Source organism: Amblyomma mixtum, chromosome 2 (assembly GCF_055824585.1).
Source record: "Amblyomma mixtum isolate Tamu chromosome 2, ASM5582458v1, whole genome shotgun sequence".
Taxonomy (NCBI): domain Eukaryota; kingdom Metazoa; phylum Arthropoda; class Arachnida; order Ixodida; family Ixodidae; genus Amblyomma; species Amblyomma mixtum.
Genome location: NC_143013.1, coordinates 189,845,542 through 189,863,058, shown reverse-complemented (window position 1 = coordinate 189,863,058; position 17,517 = coordinate 189,845,542). Strand labels below are relative to the sequence as shown.

Genomic DNA, 17,517 nt, shown 5'->3' with positions numbered 1-17,517 from the left:
TGTAGCGTGCTGAAAAGATGTTGTGAAGTACATATGCGACAGCCTTGTACCGATAAGCAACAATAACAGCTGTCAAAGCAAAATGGCATTGAAATAAGCATTTATTCCGCATGATCACTCTTGACCTGAAGAGAAATTCTTTGCGGTCGTGCAAATGAACCGTTGTGGTCTCCACACTCTAATGGCAGTGATTAACGTAAAGCTTTTGTGTGGTTACAAATCACACTTATTTTCACAGAAAACAACTCCTGAGGCACGGCAATCGCTAGCTACACTGCCTGCAAGAGGTTTGGCAATGAAATACGCCGACTGTGAAAGGCAGTTTCGATAGTAACAGCCCGAAGCGTAAAAAAAAATTACGGACCTTGCCGCCTGGCTTATACTCTGTGTGAAGGCTGAAAGAAAATGTCTTGATTTCGTTTTTCTTAAATTTAGGTAAGCATCGGCCTTTACTCCTTTCACTAGAGTTTTGTGCCATCGTTTACTCTGATTTGGGGTTTTGAACATTGCAAATAAATTTGCAACACTGGCCAGACTCTGAAGCACTATTATCTCGGTGCTGTAACACAGCGGTCTTTCTCTTCTGCGCAGGCCTGAACAAATGGATGCCGCATCAGACACCGCGCCCTTCAGCCTGTACGCTGGCGTGCCTTCCCTAAGTTTTCTGTTCAAGCCAGACAAGGTAAATTAGAATGTCCAGCAAGGTGGGTAAAAGAGAACAGTAGGAACACGGGTGCAAATGACAAGCTGGGAAGCAGCGTGAAATTTCCAGAAACTGCAGAATGAATCCTTGCACATATGTGACGCCCTGTACAATTAGGACTCTTTTATTAACTGCTGACTGGTTAGGCTAATAGAGCTTTGGTAGACAGAAAATTGTACTTGTTTCTATAGCAATTGCAATCGACGCAGAAGTCTTTAGCAGTCATATTCGATCAATGTTTCTACAAGACTAAGTTTATTTTCAGCATGGAGCCTTTCGCTGAGGGACTGCTGTTTTCGTCATGTCCCAGCGCCGGGTATCGTCCTCATTCGGGTAGTTAGCCACTTGTGGTAATATTTTTCATGTGTCCCGTACATCTACTTACTTCTGACCTGACAACTGTAGAGTGGGTTGTTTTTTTTTTGCAGAAAGGGCCAAGTGAGGAGTTCAAGTTACCACATTGGTAAAATGGACAGTTGCTCAGTTCCATACGGCTCTCTTGAGATGTAGACACCTGTTTCCGGTCCGTAGCCGAGCCCTATCACTGCGCCTCTACACAGTACGCATCTCTGAAAATACTGCTGCTCTGATTCTAACGCAGGTTTTGCTTAGAAATACACTTCTTTTCGATCATCCGATATAGCCGCATTACGCGTAATCAGACAGCTAATATTTTCTCTTAAGCTACCTGCCCTAACAACAGAAAATGCTCGCAGTCATCAACGAATGCAGCCTGAAATAATCATTTTTCACATTCTAACCCTTCAAAACAAAAACTATCAAGCATCTCGAGTGGTCTGATAACTGAATTAATTAATTTTCCTCATTTAAACAATTCACAGTACGACTGCTTGATGTCAGCTGCTCACAAAGACCTGAATTCTCGCTTTAAAAAATGTATTTATGCAGCGTATAGACAGTCCATAGATTTCTGTCGACAAATCCTATAGACAGTCTATAGGAAAACAAATTTTATACACGTTCAATCAACAACCTATAGCCTTAAACGTTTAGTACACGGGTTTCAATATAGTATGAATAGACCAAAAGAAACATCTATAGAAATGTACTAGAGTCTCCAAGAAGCCTATAGAAAGTCTACAGTAAACGAGAAACAGCTGATTCTTGTGCACTGAAGCACTCAAGTGTGTTGTAATTCAGCGCGCCGACAGGTTGAAACTGAGAGTTTATTTGGCGACCACCAAGAACACACGGGACAGTCGGTTCGTGGAAATTGAACAGTTTGTGAGGTTATTGTACCGAATATCAGTGCCTGAATGCAGCACAAGGGCGGTTTTTTGCTCTCCATATGATCTTTCCGCCTTTCAGCACCGAATATATTCACAAATTCCGAAATGTTCGAGAGCACGAGTGTGTGATTCTATTGCCACGTATCATTGTAGTGTCCGCTCGTTCGCACTCAAGGCGGCAGGAAAGGGGTGTTATCATTTCTGTTCCCGACGGGAGAAGCGCCTGGACTAATTTCGATTGATCACAGCCATGAAGAGCTGCGTCTACATTTTTTCAGACTACTGTAGATGATCTTGACCTGTTATCTCGAAGTTTCCTTGCCGGCTTTAAATTGAGCGGTGCCGCGAGCGACAGGCACACATAGTTCGACGACTGACGAGCACATATGTTGCTTACGTCACTGCCGTGCTGTTTAGTTCTTTTGCGGGTGCAAGCCAGCCTAAATAAAGAGCTTCGTTTGCAACTCTTGTTGCTGTCTTCCTGACAACCTGACTGGACTACCTGGACTTCCTGGACTGGACTGGACTTCCTGACTGGACTGCGTCACTACAAAGGGACATCTGGTGGAGGTGCTGGGTCTCTTCCATGTTCTGGGCACCTCCTGCAAGTCGTGACACCAGCCCTCTCAGTCGTGAGTCCAGCCCACCGCTCAAGCCTACGTCTGCTAGGGAACGTACCTGAGTTCGGGACTCTGCCGGAACCTGCCCGGAAGCGAAAGCAAACACCAACGTCTACCATGAGCTTGCCCCTAGACGTCGACTCCAATTATACTGCAGCACCCTCGAGTGCCACCATCCTTCGAGGCTTCGCCTGATGCCGGCCCCAAAGAATGGCTGGAATAGTTCGGCCGTGTAGATATCTTTAATAACTGGGATGATGAAATGAAATTTAGGTACGTCTTCTTCGCCTTGGAGGGACCAGCATGAATCTGGTTTGAGAATGAGGAAGCTAGCCTTACGAACTGGGAACCCTTCAAGGAGCAACTTCTGAAGAGCTTTACAAACGTCGTGACAAAGAAGACAGCCCAGCAGCTGCTACAGGCTCGCATACAACACCCAAACGAGACCGTTGCCGTGTTCACTGATTAAATGAAGCGTCTCTTCCGGCGTGCCGACGCGGACATGAAGAAAGAAAAAAAGGTAAATCTGCTTACGTGAGGAATTAAAGAGGAACTCTGCCGGCCTCGTCCGCAACCCACCGAAAACCGTCGTGGAATTCGTAGAAGAGGCATTCACCTCTGCAGCCCCCCGCCATGACTTATGCCGCAGCAGTGCGCCGTCCTGCACCTCGACGACGGTACCCAAGCCCCTATCGCCCTGAGCCCGCTACGCTGGACCGCCGCCCTCTAGCCCCAACCCGCCCGTCCTAGGAGCGCCGCATACGGCCGAGGAAATGCGACGAGTGGAGAACTCCCGACCAGCGCCGCCCACTATGCTTCCACTGTGGCGAAGCCGGCCGCATTTTCCTGTACTGCCCATACAGAATAAAGGGCATCCGAGGGTTCTCTTACGACGCCCCACGACCCCGATTCTGCCAGCGACCAGTCGAAACCGCAGTTTTTGCATGGGGAAGAATGCTCGTCGCCGAGCCGCCTATCACGGTCCCCGTCGCCATCGTCGCCGCGCTTTGTATCTCCTAGCCGAGGTTACGCCGTGCGTGGACGCTCCCCCAGCCCCCGAAGGTTAAACTGAATAAAGCAGCCTCTGGAGGTGAGGTTGCTTCTAAGCGCAAGAACAGATCCTCCATCAAAGAAAACGCAAGACCATGCCTCAACTACGAAGACAACACCGACGACGACGACGCGGCCAGGCTTGAAGCTTTCACCGCTGCCCAGAGAAGTAACATCGGATTACGCCCACCGCAGCCTCACTACTCGACGAAGCCTAGATCGGACACCGAAGACAACGTGCAATACGAGAACGCGAACATGTGACCTTGAAGTTGCGGTCAATGGTAAACACGGTCAACACGGGAGCTGACTACTTCGTCATGAGTGGGCCACTCGCTGTTCGACTCAGCAAAGTATCAACAACTTGGGATGGCCCGCTGATCAGCACCGCAGGGTGTAACCTTATTATGCCATGAGGACGCTGCACCGCGAGAATTACAGTAAATGGGCGAACCTAAGCTACAACCTTCCTGGTCCTACAGAAATACTCTTGTGACGTGATTTTGAGAATCAACTTGCTGAATGAACATGTGGCGATCATTTACCTTCAATCTAAGTCTACCAAGCCTTCCACGGACAAAGCCATACCTGCTGCGACAAGCGCAACTCATCACGTCGCCTTAAACGTTCTCGATGAAGCATTGAGCGTACCGCCCGATCGAGTGTCGTCGCCTGCATAGGTACTCCTGAATCGAGGACTAGGCGTCGCAAGGAGAGTCGCCCAAATCCGAAATGGCCAAGCCCAGGTGCTGCTAACCGACTTCACTGAAGAATAACGGCATCTTAACAAAGGTACGATGATTGCCTTTCTCGAGGAGCTGGCAGATATCAGAGATTTATTGGCCCTCCCCTACCAACCCGTAGAACCATCTGACCGATGCCAACAACCCACGTTTGATATCAACCCAGCATTACCCTGGAGAACACAAGACCAACTACGCAGTCTTCTTGAAAGGTACAGCGATTGCTTCTCATCAACATCGAATGTGCGTCGAACCCGGCTTGCCAAGCACCGCATTGTCACAGACGAAGATGGGCGACCAGTGTTGTAGAGCCCCTACCGCGTATCGCCGCTAGAACGCCAAGCTATCCGCAAGCAATTTGAGGAAATGCTTCGTGACAACGTCATCCATCCATCGAGGAGCCCCTGGGCAGCACCAGTCGTCCCAGTGAAAAAGAAAGACGGCACCCTTCGCTTTTGCTTCAATTACCGCCGCTTGAATAACATTACCAAGAAGGATGTCAACCCCCTCCTCCGCATCGACGACACATTGGATCGGCTGTGCAACGCTAAGTACTTCTCATCGATGGACCTGAAGCGCGGCTGCTTGCAAATTAAAGTCGACGAAAGAGATCGCGAGAAGACCGCGTTCGTCTCACCAGACGGACTCTTCGAGTTTATGGTGATGCCATTCGGCCTCTGCTCTGGCTCAGCGACGTTCCAGCGAGTAATGGATACGGTGCTCGCAGGCTTGAAGTCGCAAATTTGTCTAGTCTACATAGATGACGTTGTTCGCTTCTCTTCATGTTTTGAAGACCATCTCAAAAGGCTTCAGATAGCTCTGGAAACAATCAAGTCTTCAGGCCTAGAACTGCAATTAGAGTAGTGCCACTTCACCTCCGAGGAGCTTCTGTTCCTTGGTCACGTCGTAAGCAAGGATGGAGTTCGCCCAGACCCTCAAAAGACAGCTGCGATCGCAGAGTTTCCAAAGCCTAATGACAAGAAAGCTATACGCAGATTCCTTGGATTATGCGCTTATTACTGATGGTTCGTCAATAACTTTTCGCGCATCGCTGAACCTTTGATCCAATTTACCAATGCTGACGTGCCTTTTAAATGGGAAACGCCGCAAGTAGAAGCTTTCAAAGAGCTGAAGCGCCGCTTACAGTCCCCCCCTGTGCTCGGGCACTTCGATGAAAACGCTGAAGCCAAAATTCATAACGATGCAAGCGGTGTGGGCTTAGGAGCGGTCCTCGGTCAGAAAAATGGTAGACGGGGGAAAATTGTCGGTACGCTAGCCGTTCACTGTCGTTCGTCTTTCACAATAATGACCTCCTTTAGAACTTCGCGCCCGACTGGACAGTGCATCTTCTTGTCGTGCCCAAAAATCTCAGGCAAGAAATTATGCAGGCAAGTCATGATGAGCCGACTGCAGGACATCTCGGGATTGCTCGCACGTTGCACCGCATCGAGGAGAAGTACTAGTGGCCGCGGCTAGCTGCCGAAGTTTCCCATTACGTGAAAACGTGCCGTGAGTGTCAGCGACGCCAAACGCCTCCGATTAGACCAGCCGGACTCCTGAACCCCGTACCACCTCCAACAAAGCCCTTTCAGCAAATAGGGATGGACCTGCTCGGCCCTTTTCCGACTTCATCATCAGGTAACAAGTGGCCACCGACTACATGACCCGTTACGCCGAAGCAAAAGAGTTGCCTAATGGTACCGCAACAGAGGTCGCAAAATTTTGTGTCGAACGAATTCTCGAGCGACACAGCGCACCTAAGTGCTCATCACAGACAGAGGAACGGCGTATACAGCGGAGCTGACGCAAGCCATTACGCTCAGACAAGCCATCGGAGGACAACTGCCTGTCATCCCAAACCAGGAGGCTTACAGAGCGCCTGAACAAAACCATCGCAGACATGCTCTTTATGTACACCGACGCCGAACACAATACGTGGGACACCATTCTGCCCCACGTAATCTTTGCGTATAACACATCCGTCCAGGAGACAACCAGGTTTACCCCATTCCAGGCTGTATACGGCAGGAAGCCCACTTCAACTCTCGATGCAATGCTCCCGCACCTTTCAGACGCAGACAGCTTCGACGTCGCCGCCTACATTCATCGCGCCGAGGAAGCCCGAAAACTTGCGCGGCTTCGCACTAAAGACCAGCAGCACTCCGACGCCGGACGCTACAATCTGCGCCTACGAGACACGCATTACAAGCCAGGTGATCGTGTTTGGATATGGACGCCAATTCGCTGCAGTGGATTGAGTGAAGAGTTGCTGCGACGCTTCTTTCGCCCGTACAGGGTTCTCCGACGCATCGGTGACCTCTACTATGAAGTCATCCCTGACGGCCCGACAGCATCTCAGCGACGACGCACACACATGCAAGTCGTACATGTAGCACGCCTTAAACCATTTTATAAAGGCTAAAGGAGTAAAGTCCGCAGGAAAGGGGTGTTATCATTTTTGTTCGTGACGCGAGAAGTGACCGGACTAATCTCGATTGACCACAGCCATGAAGAGCTGCGTCTACGTTTTTTCAGACTACTGTAGATGATCTTGACCTGATATCTCGAAGTTTCCTTGTCGGCTTTAAATTTAGCGACGCCCCGAGCGCCCGGCATTCGTAGTTCGACGACTGACGAGCACGTGTGCTGCTTACGCCGTCGCCCAGTGATTCAGATCTTTTGCGGGCGCAAGTCAGCCCGAAATATATCTTCGTTTGCAAGTCTTGTTGCTGTCTTCCTGACCGCTGGACTGCCGTCACTACAACGTCACAGTACTATGAACGCTAAATTACTATAAGTTTGCATTCTCCTTGTTTATTTTCATTTTTGAGGCATCGAGGCGACGCTTCTTTGGGAGCGGATAATGGCACGTATCGTTGTAGTGTCCTTTCGTTCGGGCTCAAGACCGGAGGAAAGGGGTGTTGTCATTTTTGTTCCTGATGCGAGAAGCGGCCAGACTAATCTCGATTGATTACAGCCATGAAGAGCTGCATCCACGTTTTTCCAGATTACTGTAGATGATCCTGACCTGCTATCTCGAAGTTTGCTTGCCGGCTTTAAATTGAACGATGCCGCTAGCAACGGGCATTTGTAGTTCGACGACTGACGAGCCATTTGTTGCTTACGCCACCACCGTGCTTTTCAATATTTTTAGGGGCGCCAGTCAGCCCAAATAAAGAGCTTTGTTTGCAAGTCTTGTTCCCGTCTTCCTCACCACTCGACTGCCGTCAGTACAACGTGACACTATTTATCGTCTCCAAAGCACGCCTTTCTGCTGCGTTTTCATATGGCGCACCTCAATTCGTGCCGCTCTAGCAGCGATCAGTCGCGTGTGGAGTCGCGGTGTTTTGCTAATTCTATGCTTCCCGCGGTTGCCAGAGAATTTCATTATAGCAGTAATTTCTTACCATTGCGCCAAGGGTTTTGTTTTCAAATGAAATCATTGGAGATGGGGAAACTACCAGTTTGGGACTTTCTACATCACTATTTTCACTTAAGCAATTGTTTTGATCCCCCGATTTTTATCTTCATTGAAATTGGGATCAAAGTAATTGGAGCTGAATGTGCTCTTGTTTGCTCAGGAATATTCGTAACGTTCCACTTGAGTGCACTGTCGGTTGCTATGTCTAATTAGATCACATTTTCCGGGAATAATCCGGATATATCCACAGTATGTGCGCCCATCAGTTCCGAGTGTTCGGCCACTGAGATTAGCCTGTCTCTGAGATCCTTTAAATCAGTCAAGGGCGTTGGGAGTACTAAGAAAGCTTACCTACCACAAAGCAAAAATTTTATTGTGAATTTCACTTTAAAAGGTTTAGGCTAAATTTGCGCACATTTCGTAATTGCAATGAACTGGAGGAATAAATTTTAAACAAAGTAATTCCTAAATGTTAGTGCAGATTGAATTCTGGCATCACTACCAGTCACAATAAAGGGTCTTAGGTATTTCATGTGGCAAACAATGCAGGCATGACTTACTGTAATTCAATGGAGTTATGCGTTGTGACTGAGTAGAACGTAATTTCTAAGTCGCTAATCCTAAGGGGATGTTTGGTTTCCAAATCAGGCTTGGCGGGAATACCATGATTTGCGTTTAGACTGCTCCCAATATCACGATTACTAAGTAGTATCGCCATATCCATTGCTTGCGACCGGGCAAGAAGGCTGCTCCAGGCAGAACATAGTCAGCTACACCTCATGTGTCGTGGCGCTCTTTTGCATTCGATTCGTCCTACTGTCCGCTCCGTCTCTTCTACCTGTCTTGTTGGCGGTGCAACCGCTTAACGGGCGCCAGGTGTATGGCATCCATAGTTACGCAATTTTCTGTGAGTTTAACTATAATTTCCTCCTACGGAAACACAATCTGCAGCAGACAGAATGATCTCAGTTGTGTCAACCCGCAATGTTAATTTCCCCCTCAAAGAATATGAACAATCTGCCTTTGAAATAAAGACCATGAGAAAAGACAAAAATATTGCCCACAATGTGCGCTAGTAGCAATAGAATCCCATCCAAATACGGCAGCGTGAAGAGGAAAAGCGCTGTTTTCAGGACAATTTCCCAGTGACGATAGGACATACAATTCTCATCCACATTGTAGATGAACTCGAACGACAACCGTGGCATTCCACTTTTATAGGATTTAAGCTTAGCGAATTTGCTGTGAGCCGCTAAAACGCATCAATTTTTTGTAACAAATTGGAAGACTGTGCTGGAGCTCTCTTTCTGTAATGATGCTCCATAATCGAATGTACCCTTCAGCGGGTGCTAAACACTTAAACTGAAGACGTGTGCTAAAATCCGTGCTGTTCATAAGATGTTTCATAACTGACACGTTTAAATGTCCACAACAATGGGAGTGCGAAAGGCAATGCTCAGGTTAGCGTTGGCTATCGGGACAATGAATATTGATGCTTAATGCGTACAGTTGCTCTTATTGAAGTGTAAAACTTAACACTAGGTACCTGCTGCTTCTGCAAGTCGCTCTCCACTGAAAAATTACTGTAAATTGGCTGGCGTTGCATTAGCACGCCATCAGTACGAGTAAGAATGATTCTCTGATTTCGTAATGGTTCTACCAAATTTTCATTATCATCATCATCATTAGTCTGAGGACACCCAGTGCAGGGCAAAGGCCTTTACCATGTCTCTCCAATTAACCCTGTCCTTTGCCAGCGGCGGCCACTGTATAACCGCAAATTTATTAATCTCATCCGCCTACCTAACTTTCTGCCGTCTCCTGCTACGTTCGCCTTCTCTTGAAACCCACTCCGTTACACTTAAGGACCAGCGGTTATCTTGCCTTCGCATTACATACCCTGCCCAAGCCCAGTTCTTCCTCTTGATTTCAACTATAATGTCATTAACCTGCGTTTGTTCCCTCACCCACTCCGCCCTCTTCCGATCTCTTAACGTTACACCTATCATTTCTCTTTCCATAGCTCGCTGCGTTGTTCTTAACTTAAGCTGAACCCTCTTTGTTAGCCTCCACGTTTGTGCCCCTTAGTTGAGTACCGGTAAGCTACAGCTGTTGTATACTTTTCTACGGAGGGATATTGGCAAACTGCCATTCATGATCTGAGAGAACCTGCAATATGCGCTCCCCCCATTCTAATTATTTCTTTCTCATGATCCGGATCAGCTGTCACTACCTGCCCTAAGTAGACATATTTTCTTACTACTTGCAGCATCTCGCTACCAAATGCGAACGGCTGTTCCCTTGCAAGGCTGTTGAACATTACTTTGGTTTTCTGCATGTTAATTTTTAGCACCACCGTTCTGCTCTGCCCGTCTAACTCATTGATCAAGTCTTGAGTGGCTTAGCAAGGCAATGTCATCAGCGAATCGCAAATTACTCAGGTCTTCTCCAGTAACTCTTATCCCCTACTCTTCCCATTTCAGGCCACGGAATACCTCCTGTAAGCAGGCGGTGAATAGAATTGGCGAGATTGTCTCTCCCTGCCTGACACCTTTCCGTATGGGAATTTTATTGATGACTTTACGGAGAACTATAGTAGCTGTGCAATCGTTAAAAATATCTTCCAATAATTTCACTTAACACTCTTCCACACCGTGATTCCGCAATGCCTGCATGACAGCTGAGGTTTGCACTGAGTAAAATGCTTTCTCGTATTCAATGAAGGCTATGTATAGGGGTTGGTTATATTCTACGCATTTCTCTATAACCTGATTGATAGTGCGAATGTGGTCTCTCGTCGAGTACCCTTACGAAAGCCTGCCTGATCATTTGGTTGACTGAAGTCTAAGGTTGTCCTGACTCTATTAGCGATTACCTTAGTAAATACCTTGTAGACAACGGACAATAAGCTGATCGGTCTGTAATTCTTCAAGCCCGTGACGTCTCCTTTCTTATGAATTAAGACAATGTTAGCGTTCTTCCAAGCTTCTGGTACTCTCCAGGTCACAAGGCATGGCGTGTACAGGGTGACTAGTTTTCGTAGCACAATCTCTCCTCCGTCCTTCAACAAATCTGCTGTTACCTGATCCTCACCAGCTGCTTTCCCTCTCTGCATTGCTCCTAAGGCTTTCTTTGCTTCCTCCTGCGTTACTGGCGGGATCTCCCATTGCGGTGCTCGACTGCCTCCCTCAGTAACGTGATGATTACATTCGCTACTGTATAGATTTGTGTAGAACTCTTCGGCTAATTCAACTATCTTATCCATATTGCTGATGACACTGCCCTCTTTGTCTTTTAGCGCATACTTCTGGTTTTTACCTATGCCCAGTTTTCTCCTCACTGATTTTAGGCTACCTCCGTTCCTTAGAGCATGCTCGATATTCTCCATGCTAAAGTTTCCTATGTCGGCTACCTTGCGGTTATTTATTAACTTCGATAGCTCTGCTAGTTCTATCCTGTCTGTGGAGTTAGATGTCCTCATGCTTTGGCGTTTCTCAATCACATCTTTAGACTCCTGAGAAAGCTTGCTGGTATCCTGTCGAACCATCCTGCCACCTACTTCTGCGGCGCACTCTGTAACGATAGTTGTGAGATTATCATTCATTGTTTCAACACTACGGACTTCTTCTTCAGTTAAAGTGGAAAATCTGTTCTGCAGCGACATTCTGAATTCCTCTACCTTCCCTCTTAATTCTAACTCCTTAATAGCCTTCCGCGGCACTAGTTTCCTTCGTTTTCTCGTGAAATCTAAGCTAATATGGGACCTTACCATTCTGTGGTGGTCGCTACAACAGACCTTACCGAGGGCCTCCAAATCATCGGCGATGCCAGGGTGAACGCACAGTATGAAGTCTATTTCATTTTTAGTCTCACCATTGGGGCTCTTCCACGTCCACTTCCTGTTTGCTCGTTTGCGGAAGAAGGTATTCATGATATGTAAATTATTTCTATCTTCGAACTCTACTAATAAATCTCCCCTTCTATTCCTAGAACTTACGCCATAGTCACCTACAGCCTGGGCCCCAGCCTGCCTTTTGCCTACCTTCGCATTAAAGACGCCCATCAGTACAGTGAACTATGATTTTACTTTGGTCATTGCCGCTTCCACATCCTCATAGAACCTTTCAACTAATATGAGCGTACTAAATTGTACAAATGTACTGTCCCAAAATTGTTCTCGGGGAACATGTTATCACACTATCAACACTTCATTTTATTTATTGCCCTCAGATGCGTTATGTATTATAGAAGGGTTGCAGTTTCGGAGCGTTAAATTTTATAGCATGCGCAGCCGGCCAAATCTTTAGCTGGAGTGCGCGACGGCCGCGTTTTCGGTGCTCCTGCAGCTTATGACGGAGTAAACTTACGAAAATAACAAATCTAAGCACAGGTTCACTAAGCCCGTGCTTAATATTGAGCTTTCGGCAAGTTTGCTTCGTCGCAAACTGCAAGAGCGCAGAAAAAGCGGCCGTCGCATACGCCAGCTAAATATTTGGCCGGCTGTATCATACTGCATCACACCATACCTAACGGAGCCTTACCATACCGTACAACATCACATTACACAAAATAACTGTTCAGGTGAAATAGGCGCGTTCGATCCCGGCCAAGGCGATCGAATTTTGATGGAGGCGAAATTCTAGAGGCCCGTGTACTTTGCGATTTTAATGCACGTTAAGGAGCCCCAAAAGATTGAAGTTTCCGTAACCCTTCCCTACGGAGTCCCTCATAGCCTGAGTCACATTGTGACGTTAAAGCCCCATAATCAAACCATAAACACTAAATAACGTAGACATTGAACAGCATGAAACAACGAAGGTATATTGTGAAATCGACAAAATGATCCATTCTATTTTTCGTTATTCTCGTCCTATGCCATTGGGCGCTGCTATTAGCGACTCAGGCTGTCGCGGAGGGCGTTTCGCTTTTTGTGGCAGAAACGCACCCATGCTGACACTTACTTGGACAAGTTGAAACAGAGCGGATGAGATGGACGAATGACGAAGAAATGTGTCCGTGTTCCTTTATTTTTCTTCTTCCTTTGTCCGTCTTGTGCGCTCTGTCTCAACTAATCCTGAATCAACTAGCCTACCAGTCGATTCTTCAGAACTTCGTTACCTGCACAAACGCGTCCGACGGACATGCGGCACTGGCGCACTGGCACCGACGCCGAGAACAATGACGTGTTTGGAACCCGTGAGGAGCTTTTTCGCCGCAAATGTAATCTCAGCAACGGCTGGCCTGTAGAGCGCGCCTGTTGCGCGGGCACTCTCAGAAGAGGCGTATGTGGATAAATAAACATAGAGTCGTTTGTGCGACGATTTCTGGCAGCGTGTTCGACGTGACTCAGCCGGACTGGATGTGGTGGCAGGAGGGCGGGTAGCGTCGGCACCGTAACCGCACTGGCCGTGCATGTGATAGGTTGTTTTCTCGCCTACATCCTGTAGCTATCTTCACAGCTGACGTCATGACCAAAGAAAGTGGGGAGTGGAATGGATGGCTAGCATTCTGTAAATTTGCATTTCAATAAAAATTTGAGATTGCGTAAAACGCGGCAAAATAGCATTCCCTGTGTGAATGCTAGTACAACACGCTATATTAGGTCCGCATCAGTCCTAGGGAACAGATTTAAAAGGCTAGTTTCCTCTGCGTGCCTAAGTATAACTTCACTAGAAATATAGACGCAGAATTAAGTTTATGAAAAAAAAACGTTTATAGAAGCGTCGAGTCTAATTATTTGTTTCACGAAATATATGAAAAGTCCAAAGAAACCACAGTTCGACAGCTGTACAACATCAGCGAGAACTAAACGTCGGTCCTATAGGTAGTGTCGTGAGCGTAGCAAGCCCAGCCTATCTTTGTTCACTAATGCACTCAAATAAATCTTCTGCAGCCAGCGCAAAATTTAGATTGTCACCTTCTCTTCGCTGCTGTCAAAGGGTGCGAGATGACTTTCACTAACTCACATTTACAGTATAGTCACGCAATGTCTACCTATCGACGCTCGCAGCAACAAATCCAAACTATCGCTAGTGGGTCTTTAGTTCGGGCATTCTGTTGGCGCACAAAGATATTTCATGTTTTGAAATACCAAAAGTGAAATCTGAGAATGCAATATATATCAAAACACGGAGTTACAAACGCCTGTGAATGTTAAGACTTATATATATATATATACCATGCCACTGACAAGTAGCCGACCTGTTGTATCCACTCTTCTTTTTTTCCTTTCACCGTAAGCAGAGCACTGCGGACAATGGCGAGGAGACCTACGCTGCTTACCACACGGCATATGACACGTTTCTCCTTTACCACAACTGGACTGATCCTCAGCTGGCACCTGTGTGCGCTCGGCTCCACGGGGCAGCGACATGGCTTGCAGCGAATGCGGCTCTCGTGCCTACAAACTTTTCAGCCCTCGGCCGACGTCTGGAGGAGTCGCTGAATGTGCTCCAGTCATCACCCACTGCGCTGCAGCTGGAACTGAATGGGGTGTCTCTTGGTAAGTTGTTAACGCAAAGGAATTGTACGCCCAAGACTACGCACATTGTGAGGATACATAGAGCACAAAATTGAAGGGGCACAACACAAGCGCTAAAATTCCACTAAACGATATTTATTTGGCGCGGACCTTACAAAGATCACGTAAAGTACAGGTATAGATGAGTAACAACGATTATCTTGTCATGTTCACGATGTGTTAAGGAATGAGAAAAAAACACCATGCAAAAACACATTACTCATGTTGACTACCCACTAGCCCGAACCCTGACCCTTCTATGCACATTGCATTGCATGCGCTGGCATGCAAGCCGGCATATGCTGCTCCGGATGTTGACCTCAGGATACATAAAAAGCAACAGCTTGTCGGAACCCCATAAGTGCAATGTGACAATAGGTCATAACGCAACGCAGTTACGTCATGAGCGAGGACATATTCTGACGTCTACTAAAACGATATTTTTCACTAGGGCCTGAAAGCCTAGCGCCAGTTTTCGAACTTTCTGTTCACTTCCCATTTAATTTGCTCCTCTGCCGCTGGTCGCTGCTCCTAGTGACGTAGGCCATGGAAAAAAACGTCACTCTGGCCGTGGCAGAAACGAACCCAAGGTGGCAGCTGCATAAACGCGTCTCGCGCCCGCGCCGCTGAATGGTAAAATAGGACAGCACGTTTGACACGCTTTCGTGAGCTTTACCGGTGCTTATATATTGCTGGCAAAAAAAAAGGTAACGGTGGCAGTGCGACGAATTTTCGCAGCGGGATCTGTTTACCTCTGCCGTAATTTCACTGGAGTCAAACCAGTAGCAGTGAGATTTATTGAAAGCGTACCTTAACAAAATGATTAAAATTTCCGGTGTTCGTTGAATATTTGTATTTTGTTTTGTTTTTTGCTTTGCAGCTGCAGTGTTGAAAAAGTTGCGTCGCTTTGTGCTTGTGCTTACAGAACATTTCGCTAACATGGAACGAATGTGGTCATCAATGTAATTTGGGCCATTCATCGACTGGCACAAGCTTTACGTGCTCTGGACGAGTCTGTTATGGTGCTCACAGGTTCTCCCACCATCTTTCTGACCAGGCGCAAGCTTTTCGAAGAAAGCAGGCGAAAGTGAAGTGTTCACGCACTTATTCATTATATTCATATCGCATTTCATGCCCATCTTGCCATGTGCATGTTTAACTTTCGGATTTACACAAACACACCTGTGTTGTGCCGCCTTTTGTCTTGAGTGCAAACGCCTGTTCTCTCATTATGCTCTCGAATCTAGTCTGATTAGCCCAACTACACACTCTTGGAAAACGCACAATTTACAGACCCTCTTCGACTGGCGATACAACGCTTCCGGACGGTTGCCGATCAGTGGACAGAATACATGGCTCAACTGAACGAAACCAGGTGAGAGAAATGATTGCCATTATCGCTAATGAAGGTGGCGTTAGTTGCGATGTCATTGGGCAGGAAATTCAAATTTTCTGAAAAATAGTAAAACATGGTGACATAAAGCAATAACGTTGGATCTAATTAAAGGCCGGCAAGCATCAAGGGCTCAACTTATGCCATTTTTATGCAAAAACAAAATATTCTTTGTCGAAATTGTTAAGCACGGAAGCCTAAAAATTTGCAGAGCTTCAATTTGAAAATGCCACCGCGTTTTTTCGCGTCGTATCGGACACGGCCTGCATCTGAACAGCCCTCTGCAGTATTAGCATTTCCACGTCAGAAAAGAGTGAACTTACATTTAACGCGAAGCTTTAAGGCTCCCCTTCCGTAGAAAACATAGGTTGGTCGCCTAGGTCACTTGACCTTGTGGCTTAATCTCAACCTGCCTACCGGATTGTGAGCGAACTGACCACCATGACAGGTGGCAGTTAAATTAATGATGGTCGCGACAGGCTGCCTAGAAGGAGCAACATGGGTCGCGGAAACCCCAGTGGTAGCAGCACCTGCCATCACGGGACAGTGGGTAATCGCTGAACCACTGCACCACTAATCCATGTGTGGTCTGAGGACCCCCAGGATACATGAATGTAAAGTCGAAATGACCAATTCAGCATATATAGGCTTTACTCCATTAAGGCTTTCTAAACTAGAGGAAAACTGGAGGTAACACTTCACCTTCATCCTTAATGTGAAGCTGGAGTGTTCCTGTTCCTTCTCGTTTTTGAAATGTTAGCTTCGAGGCTGCTTGTACCGCACCTGTTGGCGAATCGCAGTTGAATATCTATGAACACCTACTTGCGCAGGGCGACGGATATTCGTTTTCTCAACGACCAAATGATGCTCGCGGAGCAGGCGTTCCTGAAGACAACGGGCCTACCTGGACGGCCACTTACCCGTCACCTACTCTGGGCACCGTCGGAGTTCGACAGACACCGTATTACTGGGTTTCCGGTCTTCGCGGATCTCCTCTTTTACATATCCCAGCTCCCACCCGAAACGCGCGACCAAGGTTGGAAGAATGTGCGCTTCTACCTGGCAGATGTTTTCGTGGCACTTCGGGCGGCTGGCACTGCGCTTCGCATACCTACGCTGTAGCAACTGAGTCGCGTGATCGTAAGCTTCTGTACGAGCCACATCACAGCGAAAAGCGGAGCTCTCGATCTTTAACATCCCAATACCCTGTTACTTCTTGGGTTCTATCATCACTGGGTAGGCAGTCAGGAAATTCGTGGTGCATGCCCAGTTTCGGTCACGTTGATTCATTGACATTTCGTGCTTTATGCGAAAAGTCGTCTCTGCATTATTGTCGATCTGACGCTGACCATATGGGAATGTTTCTAATGAGCACAAGAAAGTTACTCAACCAACATTTTCAATAAAAAACTGAAATTCCGCGCTTACTCTTCCTTCATTTATTACTGCATGCAAGCTGTGCGCCTTTGACCATACTAACGCGGAGATGGTTGAAATCACTGTGGACAATGTAAATTATACAGGGTGGTTGAATGTGTGCCGCTGTACTTAGGTTTCTGAGAACTAGAGAGCTCCATGCTTAGCCAGCTTGGCACCCGCTTTTGGTACCCAGAACCACGGTTGGCCAGTCATACTTTTCTGACGGTCGCAGAGCAGTGTCTGTAACTATATTTCTTAGTTCTTGAAGGGCGCATCAATCGCCATCAATAAATCTTAATCTCTCAATTAGATAGCTAAATATAACTATCTTTATTGCAGAAAAAACTTGTAGTTGCACACGAATTACGAAATACAATTGCCTGTGATGGGCGAGATGA

General features: G+C 47.0%; 1 protein-coding gene across 2 annotated transcripts in view; it reads left to right on the top strand.

Moving 5' to 3' along the window:
- LOC149361871 (aminopeptidase NAALADL1-like) overlaps nt 1–17,085 on the top strand; it is a 49,416-nt gene extending 32,331 nt beyond the window's left edge. For both annotated transcript variants that reach the window (XM_089569609.1, XM_089569608.1), the window contains 4 exons: nt 592–682; nt 14,031–14,289; nt 15,601–15,682; nt 16,531–17,085. In XM_089569609.1, the coding sequence (XP_089425735.1) occupies nt 592–682; nt 14,031–14,289; nt 15,601–15,682; nt 16,531–16,822 (724 nt within the window). In that variant the 3' untranslated portion in view covers nt 16,823–17,085. The remainder of the gene's footprint in view (nt 1–591; nt 683–14,030; nt 14,290–15,600; nt 15,683–16,530) is intronic.
- The last annotated feature ends 432 nt before the right edge of the window (nt 17,086–17,517 follow it).